The 12,482-nt window shown below is 38.9% G+C and overlaps 1 protein-coding gene across 1 annotated transcript in view; it reads left to right on the plus strand.

Moving 5' to 3' along the window:
* The window catches only part of LOC114663796 (ATP-binding cassette sub-family A member 13-like), a 488,511-nt gene that overhangs the window by 64,470 nt on the left and 411,559 nt on the right, over positions 1-12,482 (plus strand). Inside the window, exons 14-16 of the mRNA XM_028817717.2 lie at positions 1,691-1,805; positions 2,210-2,539; positions 6,804-6,873. Of these exons, the coding sequence (XP_028673550.2) occupies positions 1,691-1,805; positions 2,210-2,539; positions 6,804-6,873 (515 nt within the window). The remainder of the gene's footprint in view (positions 1-1,690; positions 1,806-2,209; positions 2,540-6,803; positions 6,874-12,482) is intronic.

Here is a 12,482-nt window from a genome sequence, read left to right on the forward strand (position 1 = left end):
TTCTTTTTGAGGTGTGATTTGACAGGTTTTGTGGCTGAACAGGAGTCTAAACAAATTGTTGGGCCACCAGCCAGGTCATCCTGTTTAATTCAACAAACAAACTGAAAACAAAAGAAACGCACTGTGGCGTTAAACAACAGAAATACAAGCTATAGCCTTCCTTCTCTTAGGTTGTAAAGGCTGCTAGGATGAGCTGGTCTGGCCTGGTGGAGTTTGGCTTGAACCAAAGTGAGGCACCTCCCTCCAGCATGCATGTGTGACAGTTTACAAGCGTAAGGTTAGCAGATTTGATAGCAGATTGCCGTAGGCAAAAAGATAAACCTTTTCTCTCACAAATGCGAAGACTCTTTTGTGGGCTGGACGCGGTGATGTATACCCAAGTCTCCTGGAGGGCAGATACTGCTTTTCATCAGTATGAAGTAAATCAACTAAGAGCAGATAAAAATACAAACTATAAGAATATCATACCTGAAGTCGAGTAGGCTCTTAATGCCCACTGACTTCATTCTCAACTTTTGATTGGCCCTGTACTTCACTTCACAGCCCTGTTGGAGATGTGACACTCATGAGACCTAACTGAGCAACCTTTAGCAGCAGTTAGCATTGCTATCTGCTCTGGTACCCACACTGCACCATAAAGGCTTGCCTCTAGGGCACTTGTAGTATAACTAGCTGTGCTACCTGACTAAGATGAGTTGAAATCTAAGCAATCAAAGCAGACTAGAGCATTGATGATTGCAGTACACCATCTATTATAATGGATTTGGCAACAACATGCATTGTATTTGTCATTCCAACAGGTGGTGCATCAGACATTTGTAGTAATAAAAATTACTACAAATGTTTACGATGCACCATCTGTTATATGCCATTTGGTATGGGATGCATAAAAGCAGAGTTAATGTTTGTGATGCACAATCTCTTGGAATGACAATTGTAATGCGTTTTATTTTTTACAAAAGCTTGTAATGTGCCATCTTTTGGAATGACAGAGACACAGGTACCAAGTGTACACACAGATACACAGATACATATCCTTTTATTAAGGTGGATTCTTAGCCTTATACTGTAACTGATTACGTCTTATTCTGGTATCTGGGAAGGTCTGTCAGCATAGTAATAGGCTTTCTTGCTGATTAATGGGGAGCAGTAATTGTCTGAATTACTGCAGTGTAAAGCAAACATTAAAACAACCCACAGTGAGAAGTTACTTGTTTTTTGCATTGAGAAAGGAAATAAGGGTGCTGATCAGGCCATGTGACCTTAGAACAATGTGATGAAAATTCACACAATATGCTACATGTGTTACATTAAAAAAATAGCTTTGTTCATTCACATTTTTAAAAGTAAAAGTCAAATTCTTATTAGAATGCAGGTCTTGATAAAGCAATGAATCAAAGCAGAATTTCAAAAGATTAATTAATCAACACTTTTTTTTTTATTTGCTCATTTCACTTGTATGTATTTTTACATCACAACAATGGCTTTTTTAATACAAATGTTCTCATTAAAACAAAACATCCATTAATGCACATTCCTGGCCATGCAAACACACATTATCTTCTTGTAAATTTTAACTGCTTGTTGACCAAACCATGTTGCATTTTGAATAATGACACAATGAGCCTTAAAACTACCTTGATCTTTAAATATAAATACCTTTTAAAATCAAGCTATCTTTCCACTACAGATTTTTAAACAACATTGGATTTTTCTTTCCATTGCTCATGATGATGGCCTGGATGATTTCAGTGGCAAGCATGGTGCGAAAACTGGTTTATGAGAGGGAACTTCAACTTGAAGTGGTGAGCATGCTTCCGAGGTTTGATTGTTCATTTTATCTTTGGCTCTTTCCAAGGGAGGTTCAGTTCTGTTGTCTCTGTGGAGTTTGTGTAGTCTTGCCATACATGTATGGGTTTTCCCTGGGTTCTCCCGTTGCCCTCCCTGCAGGTGAGACTGATTGGTGACTTTAAACTTTCCCCATATGTGTTAAGTGTGGGGCATGCACATGCGTCTGCCCCATAATGCAACAGCACTAAAATTAAGCAAATGCTGTCAGGGTAGGCTCTGTTACCTTGGGCTCTACGCTGAACTAAGTGGATGAAGAAAGTAAAGTTAATTACAGAGGAATGTAGTTAGATATCAAAACAGAAAGCTTCACATTAATGTTGTGATCTCTCTATAAACCTTTTCAATTTACCTTTTTCAGTACACTGAAATGATGGGAGTCAAACCCGCCACTCACATATGTGCTTGGTTCCTGGAATGTCTCATTATCCTGGCCTCGAGCAGCGCGATTCTGGTGTTTATTCTGAAGATGACACGTATCTTACCACTGACAGATGGCTTTCTTCTTTACCTCTTCTTGATGGATTTTGGAGTTTCAACAATTGCATTCAGTTACTTCATCAGTGCATTCTTCAGCAGTGCCAATGTTGCAGCTTTGAGTGCCACTCTTCTGTACATCATCACTTTCTTTCCATTTATGATCCTAATTGTGGTGCAAAGTCAGCTTAGCTTTGCCTTGCAGACAATTATTGTAAGTATTATCTCTTTGAAAGTTTTGAGTAACATTACATGTTACAAAGGTGTGTAAACTAGAAATATTCTCTCGACTGATTTATAGCATTAAATTCACAAAACACGTAAAAATATTTTTCAGCATTTTGCACATTCTTCCCATGTTCGATTCCAGATGTTGTAGTTCTACCCACTCAGACACTGGCATTATACGCTTTTCCCGGATTCCCAGAACACAGAAGAGAGTCGCTATAATGCTGGACATGATCTTGCACTTACGCTCTTAAATGCAAGTGGTGGGCTCTCAGCATGTCAGGAGAAAGTCTGCTCTACCAGCCAGTGAACATCTGCAGTATCGTGATTGCATGTGTATGAGGTTGATTAGCATTGAGGCATGTTCATAAACACACATTTACATGATGGTTGTGATTTATAATGGGTAATGATGTATGCCATGTTTTATAAATCTGATTTTTTTCCTGGTGTATGCATTTTTCCTGTTTATTTTCACGATTGACTCCACGCAAAGTTTTAGAAATGAGGACTCAGGTCCCTACATTACTAAAATTCAATTAAGCAGGTTCAGAACATAGATAGATCGGTGAATGAGTTTATAAACTGAATGGATAGATGTCTGTAAATGTAATATAACTCTGGACAAACAAAGATTTTCCTTCCTAAACACTTTTGGGTGTATCTAATGGATTTTGGCCTGCAGTTCACAAAAATCATCTTTAAATGTTTCTATCACGTACAGTACCATCTTATTCCAATCACCTGTTTTTGTGACTTCCCCTCATATTGCAAATACTGTATATATCGCATACAAGTCGGGTCTTGAAAGCCGAAAAATCGATCATAAAATCAGAAATCGTTCAAAATCGTTCAAAAATACACTTAATTTATTTTTTAACATCTTCTTGCCTCCTCCAATCTCACATTAGTTTCTCAGACGCATCTAATTTTGTTGCAGCAGCGCAGTTACCAATTTCTTTTGCTACTTCAACGACGTTTAATTTAAAACCAACTTCATATTTTCTTCTGATCGAACAGTCCCTCGTAGATAAGGGATGCTCTTACGATAATGGTGTATGAGGGTGAGAGATACAAAAACACAAATCAGTGCAAGCGTTGCTTCAGAACAGTTCGGGTATTACAGTGTGGTCACGTAGGCACAATAGAGGAGTACACACTGATACTGCGCATTGCCGCACCCACATAGAAAAAAAAGGCAGTGTGCTCCGTGATTACTCTCTCAGGTGGGCGTTAGCATATCATAATCTCCTGGATCAATAGCGTGAGTTTTCCGAATTCGACTTATATGACTGACATTATAAAATACCAGAAATTATATGGTAAAATCAAGTCCCGACTTGCACTTTAACACAGTCCCTTTCTTCTCTTCTCTTTCGCCTCCACTTCTCCCTCAAGCTTCATCCGTTTCCTCCTGACTCTGGCTCCCGATTGGAGTGAGGCGGCTCCTTTAATAGAGCACCTGGAAGTGCCCCAGGTGTCCCATAATCTTTTTCCGTGCATACTTCCAGATGTGGTGGTAGTCCTGCAGAGGAGGGCTCAGCCGTTCCCCATGCGTCTCATTGGCCGTGGTCATGCGGCCATGGGACCCAGCAGGGTTGAGCTTCTATGCTTCAAACCTGTGGCAATGTAGCAAGCCAGGAAAGCTGCCCTCTGTCGTTCTGGGGGAGGTGTTGCCCCATGCAAGCTTCTTCTTCCAGCTCTTCCCTTAAGAAGGCATCCCGGCTGGTTAAGAGTCCAGGCTGTCCATCACTATATATATATAACAAAAATTATATTGTTTTTTTCTCTCTGTCGAACTTCTATAAAGTTAACTTAATTTCCCCCAGGGACAAATAAATCAATCTATCTATCTATCTATCTATCTATCTATCTATCTATCTATCTATCTATCTATCTATCTATCTATCTATCTATCTATCTATCTATCTATCTATCTATCTATCTATCTATCTATCTATCTATCTATCTATCTATCTATCTATCTATCTATCTAAGGTGTGCAAACACCTTATTACCAAGTGTTACAAAGGAGGAGTCAGTACTGCACTTTATTTATACACTTCATTAAGTTAGATCACAATTCCAAGGAATTCATTACATAATCAGAAAACCTTTAGCATCATAGGTTGCATCCAGTTGTTAACAGGACATGGGAGAACATTGATACCTTAAATTGTCACAACTGACCTGGTCCACTAGGCCAAATGACAGTCTCGTTAACTTAGAAGTACATGATTTTTTAGGTGTTCAAGAGTACACTGCTGCATGGCACTTCACCATGTCCACTCCATCTTGATCCCTTAGCGTGACCATATATTTTCTGTTTTTTTCCAGCCGGTCCGTCAGCTGGAAATTTAGTCTAAGCATAACAATAAAAGCAGCAAGAATGCTTTAAAAGATGACTTTTTTATATACCAAGGCTTGCTTCTTTCTTTTTGCTATTTTAGATAATAAAGTCACTTATATCTCTTACAGTATATTAACACCTTAGCCATTAAGCATAAGTTCAGAAGAGCCATTAAGCAATGTAGCTGGTTTCCTTCAATAGTACACCTACATCACATGCTAGGTGCACCGCAAATTCAACTTTCACACTGTCTGTCAGTCTATCTATCCATCTGTCTATCACTTCTTCTCTGTTAATTTGGTGCAGTCAGTGACAAACATTTCACCAGGACATTGCAACATTGCAACGGTGGAACAGCAAGTGGAATTTATCAATGATGGCCAACTATTGTTGAATATTGAAATGAGAAGCATCAGGTATTGAGGGCAAACAAAAATCAGAAGCAAAATATTCTTTGCTCAATTGGACTAATGTAATAAACGTGTCAGCATCTTCAAGCTGTTAAACATGCTAAATTCACTAAAAGTTAATTTCACGTTTCCCCAAATTCCTCCGTGATACAGTCAATCTGAAATTATTTTTGTGTGCATCGTAAAGCTATCTGTCATAATCACCAGAATTTTTTCAGGAAGGAAAACTTTTAGTAAAATGCATTATCTGGTGTATTCTGTCTAGAATTCTTTGTGAACTGCTATTCCCTGGGATTCAAAAAGTCAGGCATTCAAAACTCCTTCTCATGAAATGTTAATTAATCAAAGATCTGAATGTCATATTTTCTTCATTCCCCCAACCCTTAAGACCACCTCAATCCTTCAGTTCCTTTCGATCTTTTGATTGCATCAGGAAAACCCCACTTTTCAATATCTATTTAAACCCTTCCCCCTATCTCTTTCAGCACCCAAAATTTAACACTGGATACATTATGTGTAATCAAATCTCCCCATCCATCCATCCATTTTCCAACCCGCTGAATCTGAACACAGGGTCATGGGGGTCTGCTGGAGCCAATCCCAGCCAACACAGGGCACAAGGCAGGAAACAATCCTGGGCAGGGTGCCAACCCACCACAGGACACACACAAACACACCCACACACCAAGCACACACTAGGGCCAATTTAGAATCGCCAATCCACCTAACCTGCATGTCTTTGGAATGTGGGAGGAAACCCACGCAAACACGGGGAGAACATGCAAACTCCACGCAGGGAGGACCCGGGAAGCGAATCCAGGTCCCCAGATCTCCCAACTGCGAGGCAGCAGCGCTACCCACTGCGCCACCGTGCCGCCCTCAAATCTCCCCTCTCCTTCCAAATTCCCAATTTAACCCAACTCACCAGAAACCATAGCAAAATGCCTGTCTATTATTAAACTTCTCTGTCCCCCAATGCACCATTACAAAGACTGCCTTAAAAAAGGCCTTCCGAATGTGTTTCCATAAACCCTGTACCCACCCACACTCCCAACATACATGTCTTATTTATTCCTGCTCCTTATACCCTTTGCGATGGTATATCTGCACCTATATTAACCTGTGAGCCTATGGTTATATAATCTATCCCTTGTGGATAACCATCTTCATATCATCAACCAATTTAGATCTTTTGCACTATTATCCTAACTTTTGCATTTTATTCTGACCCATACCTTCTGTCTCTTCCAAATCTCACCATTTTCCCACGTAATTAAGTCCACAACATACTGATAATGAGATGGTGTGTACTCAGCCTATGGATACAGCACATGCTCATGGTATTTAAATGTGTTCTTACTATATGTGAATGAGTCATCTCATATTACCGGAAAGTAAAATTTTCACACACCATTATACTGTAGGTTGCAGCTGTTAACATTTTCCATGTAACTAACAGTAATATGTTCATTCTTGTTTTGCATCTTAAGGGTCTCCTTTCGACAACGGCATTCAGCCAAGGCATTTACTTTACCACATTACTGGAAACCAAGGAGACAGGTACGTAATTATTTTCCTTCATGCAAATCAGCTTTCTTATCATTTTGTTGTTCATTTCAAGTTATATGTTTTCATTTGATTACATGTTGGTGCAACCAGAATACATTGGCTGGAGTTTATTCAGGAGCTGATGATGATAGAAGGATAGGAAGGTCAGCTCAGGAGAAAGAGAGTTCCATGTTAAATAGCATGAATAGCAGAGTGTTGCCAGCAGGTGTAATTGGCGTTGGCACAGAGTGATGGAATTTCTGCCTTAGGTAATAAATGCACAACTGAGAAAGTTGTGGCTAAGTCACTTGCAGGCCAGAGGAAAACTGCTTGGATTATATGATGCAGGGTTTTGTTGACCTCTCTCAAGGTACTGTACCTGGCCTGGCATACTGTAGATATTACAGAGCACTTAGGTATTGAGAATAACTCCGGAATAACCAAGAAATAGATGTAGAGATGTTCGTACTTGTTTGACATGTGGTGTTCTTCAGTCATTGCCTTCTAGCCCATTGTTGGACAGCACCCATTCCACAAGTGATCAGAGTGGGACTAGCTTGTTAAAAGTAAATGAGGGCTCAGGGATTCAGAAATATGAGGAGTCATGTTGTGGAGTTCTATCCTGAGGGCTCTGTAGTCCAATAACGAAGTGATTCCAGGGCTTGCATGGAAGTGACCATTTGAGTGAGTTCGAAGCAGCTATGATCAGAGGGAACGAGTTTGACATCAAGATTAGAGTTTGTGGCAAAGGCTCACTGGTAGAAGGGAAGAGACCAGGAAGTGAAAGGGAGGAACAGAGGCAGAAAATCTTGAAGTGAGATCAGAAGGTGTTCTGGTGTTAGTGTAGAGGTGGGTAAATAGCTAAACCACCCCAGCTGGAGCTCAGTAACCTGTATAGATATGTCCAATGTAGTGGCATTCTTTTGTTTTCCTTTTGTCTTACTGTATTGATCTTCATTGAACATTTCTTTGTATTTTTTATGAAATACAAGAGCCAAAATGACCTGGTTTAATGGGCAGCCTTTGGGGTACCTTATTTAAAAGAGCCAACAGAGTGGCACTACCTCCCTTCTTGGACAAAGTGATGCCAACAAATAGGCCTGAAGGGAGATGGCTTGCTTTCTGCTAGTCCTGCGTTTTAAGGAGGTCCTGACTCTGGCATGCTATCCTAACTGACATCACACTTAGGACTTCATTTTAGCTTCATACTTGTTTTCAAGTATATTTGGCCAGTCTTAGAATTTTGTAATTTGAATGCCAGTAAATAATTAGAAGTGTCAGTTGTGTTTATCTAAAAAACTTTATTTGGTTTTGTTAGTTTCTGTGATCCCTGGTTTCTGCTTTGTTTTCATTTTGTTTTGTATTTGTAATTGATTTTCAATTCCTCACCTAAGAGTATGTCTTTTGTGTTTGAGGATGAGGTCCTTTAATTGCAAGTTACTTTCCGGTGCTTAGTGGTTAGTGGTACCATAATCACTTGAGAAAATTTTCCAAGTAGCTCTGTTGGCCACTATTAGTTGCAGTTACATTAGAGTTGTAACAATTTGAGTCCTAAAGATAAAATCAGATAGATCAATACCTCTCACCTTCCTAAACCTTAAGGTGACGAATATAAGAACAGGCCAATATCATCCCACAAAGCAACCCATCAAAAGGCTCCCTTTACCCAGTGAACTTCTAAAAAATGTATATAAAAAAAACCAATGATACAAGACAAATTTGGCAAACCCAGGCGAATATATGTTTCAAAAAGACACAAAGATGATACCAGTAATTACTCCCCCCCCCTACCAGTGAATACTTTTTGGTGTGAATAATCACATATACAGTGAATACACAAACCCCAGCCCTCCTGAAGTTCACTATATAGTCCAGATTTCCAAGTCTTATTTTAGAAGGTGGAAGATCTGTAGGAGCCATCCAGTGAATGAGACTGAATGTTAAAAGTAAAATGTTCAGCAGTCATGATTGTACCATAATACACTCTAAACAAGTTCACCTGTTATCTGCTAGATGTAACTAGAGGGATGCAGAATTCAAGGAATTATTGCACCGGTGTTATTTGCTGATCACCACCTATTTAGACTGGTTGTAGAAGTCTGTACCTTCTTTAAATGGACAAAACAGTTGCTGATCTATTTATGTATTCTAAAAATCTTTTCCTTTTGATTACTGTTCCTCTTCTTCATTTCAAATATGTCACACTTTGTGTAAATTATTGCTCTAATCTCGGAAACTGAATGTTCATCCAGCCTACTTTACCATTGAAAGGCATGTACAGGCCATCATCTTTCTCCTCTGCCTGTATATGATGGCCAGAAAGACAAAACAGCAAAGCATAATAATAACATTTCTATGTGATGGCACTACAAAGTCCTTCTGCTTGTGTTCCTGGTCCTTTTTTTGATTAAATGCTCTTTTTTTCTTTAAGGTATTGAAATCAGCTTAGTCTTAGTGAATTTTTGTCTTTAATGTTTATCAATTACCTAGATTTTGTATATTTGGCCAGTCTTAGAATTTTGTAATTTGAATGCCAGTAAATAATTACAAGTGTCAGTTGTGTATTTCTAAAAGTTTAGTAATTTCCAGGCGATAATTTTCTGATTTTCTTTAATTCCGATATATAGTAAGTTACGTTTAGAAGATTCTTTATTTGATTCGGATTCTGTATTTGTTGTTGCTTTCTTTACTTTTTTTAAATTTTTGAATAATTCTAAACAAATTGTTCTTGGCTATAAGCACAGCCCCACCAGATGTTGTACAAAATAAGCAGTAAGCTTCCCTCATTAATTTAATTTCTTTTTAAAATTCTTATAACAAATCTCAGCTTTGATTTCTTTAGCATGCTAGCTGGGGTGGGCGCCAGAACCTGCATCTCTGGTCTGGATTAAGTGGGTTGGAAAATGGACATGACATGCTCAATGTAATTACTTATCTGGAAAAATACTGCTTCTTATAGTATGTGAAACTGTTGGGCCAATTGGCCCTGCAGTGTTCTCTATAACATTGGCTGTGTGGGTACATGTGCAGCCTAACCCTTCTAATTTAATTATGTGGCTTCAAAGTCATTGCCTGTATTAAAGTGAGGACCACCTGTTTTATTTTTTAAATTACATGTTGAGGTTACACAGCACAGAAGAGGTATAAAAACATCAGTGCCATTTGCTATCTTAAAGGTCACTACAGTCATTTAAAAAAAATGAAAAGTTTAATATCAGAAATGAATTATTCACAAAGTATTGTGCTGAATATTGATTTTCACCTACCTAGGAGAACTATGCTAATTTTGAAAAAGACACCAAGGAAGCCTATATGTGTTCCTTTCATTTTTCGTGGAAGTGAATTCAGTAGTATGCTATGTAGAAGAAAGATTTCAATTGTTTGCTGGCTTCACACTGACCAACAAACATCTGACCACACAGCAGCTAGTACCACTGACAGACATGCTGTGTGCTGTTCCAGCCATGCGGTGTGCACAGTCTGCACATTCTTTCCATGTTTTTGCTGCTTGTCATTTTTCACCTCACAGCCTTTTAATTCTAAAGTTAAGGTGTTGCCATTTTAATTTTGGCAATTCATAGCCAATATATTTTCTGAGCAGCATGTAATAACAAGGCTCTCAATTTACTTAGCATTTAAATCTACGTTGCTGTATTTTGTCAGATCATGAAATACCAGCAGAAGTGTGAAAGAGAAAAAAGGGAGTAGATGTGTTGTGGGGTCAAATGCAGAAAGTCTGAACAGGAGAGAACACCAGAGGAATGCAAGAACAGTGTGATTCTACCCATTTATGAGGAGGAGAACATTATTCAGGATTTGTGGAAATTAAACAGGGATAAAGCTGATGTCAAACACAGTGGAAATTTGACTAAGGGTTTTAGAGGGAAGGCTTAGTAAGGAGACCACCACAGGGGTGGACAATTTGGTTGTATGCCAGGGAGAGGAAAAACTGATGCAGTCCTTGCATTGAGACAGCTCAGAAGCATCGAGAAAAACAGAAATGATTGTATTTGGTGTTTATTGATTTGGACAAGGCTTATGATAGAGTGCCATGTCACGAGGTCTGCAGGTGCATGAGAGAGAAAGAGTACCAGAGAAGTATGTGAAGAGTGTCCATGATATGTATGAGGGAGTGAGGACTCAGTTTAAAAGCAGTGTTGGGGTATCAGACAAGATCCCAATTAGAGACAGTCTGCACCAGGGATGTTCTTTAAGTCCTTTCATCTGGTTATGGATCTGTTGAGTCATGGGCTAAAAGACCATTCCCCTGGTGCAGGCTTTCTGCTGATGACACTGTGTTGTGTAGCACCAGAAGAGAGGAAATGAAGAGGTAGTTGGAAGAATGGAGAAGGGCTTTGGAAAACAGAGAGTTGAAGATAAATAGGAAGAAAACAGAATAAGTGAGGTTTAATGGTCATTGGGATTTAGAAGTTAGCCTGCAGGGAGAGCTATTGAAAAGAGTGGATACATTTAAATATCTTGGATCAGTGGTACTTCATAATGGGAAATAAGACGCAGAGATAACTCATTGAGTGCAGAGTGGATGGAACAATCAGAAGAAGGTGTCAGGAGTATTGTATGATTGGAGAATTCAGACTTTTATGAAAGTGGTAAGACCAGCAATGGTGTATGGAACTGAGACATGGGTAGTGAAGGGAGTGCAGGAGAAAATAAGTTAGATGTGGAAGAAATCTAAAGGAAAAGGGCTTGACTGAAGAGGAGATGAAGGCCGAGCTATATGAAGAACATTGATCAAGCACATCGATCCCACATAGAAGAAGAAGAAGGAAGACAATGCCTGAGGGTATCACAATGATGTGATAACAGTCGAGACAGAACATGCACGAGCACTCCATTGTTTGCATTGCTATTTTATGATGTGAAAGATGTACAAACTTGCATGTTTTGCTAGTAATTAGTAAAATAAGGATAGACATTATTAGCTAAGTTAAGATTATGTCTACATTAGAAACGTCTGCACACATATGGGAAAACTGAGTATGGCTCCATCAAAAATGTCATAATAAGAATGCCACTGAAGCAGACCAAACCATCAGCAGAGCCAGATTTAGAACTGGTCAATGAGATAATTGATAGCTTTACAGAAGACATGTTAAAAAATAATGGAATTGACATAATCAAGTCTACTAATGAAATGCAGTAATGAACTGGAAAAAACAGATGGAACTTTAATGAAGTTATCTGATATGTTAATTGCATACAAGTCTTTTAAAAAGAGGAGGCATTCAGTAAGCACTATGGAACAGTTAATAGTAATAACACTAAAGGCATCAATCTTAAGATGTCAAGAATACAGAGAATTCATTGATTGGGCATTTTAAGTGGAAAAACAGCTAATGCCACTAAGAAATCATGTGGCATCAAGGCCATTAACAAAGAAACGTCCAGGAGATCTCAATTAGGGACTCTACTACGGAGATTTTATGTAGTTGAAGCAGCCCGAGTCTCCCAGCAGTTCTGTTCTGTAAATAGCTGATGTTTTGAACAGGGTTTTTAACCAATTTTGACCTTCCTTTTTTGGCTGAATCACAACGATAACCTTGTACATCACATAAACTGACAGTACATGTATTGCAATGGAGGCATCTCTATGTGCACCT

Source organism: Erpetoichthys calabaricus, chromosome 13 (assembly GCF_900747795.2).
Source record: "Erpetoichthys calabaricus chromosome 13, fErpCal1.3, whole genome shotgun sequence".
Lineage (NCBI taxonomy): Eukaryota > Metazoa > Chordata > Cladistia > Polypteriformes > Polypteridae > Erpetoichthys > Erpetoichthys calabaricus.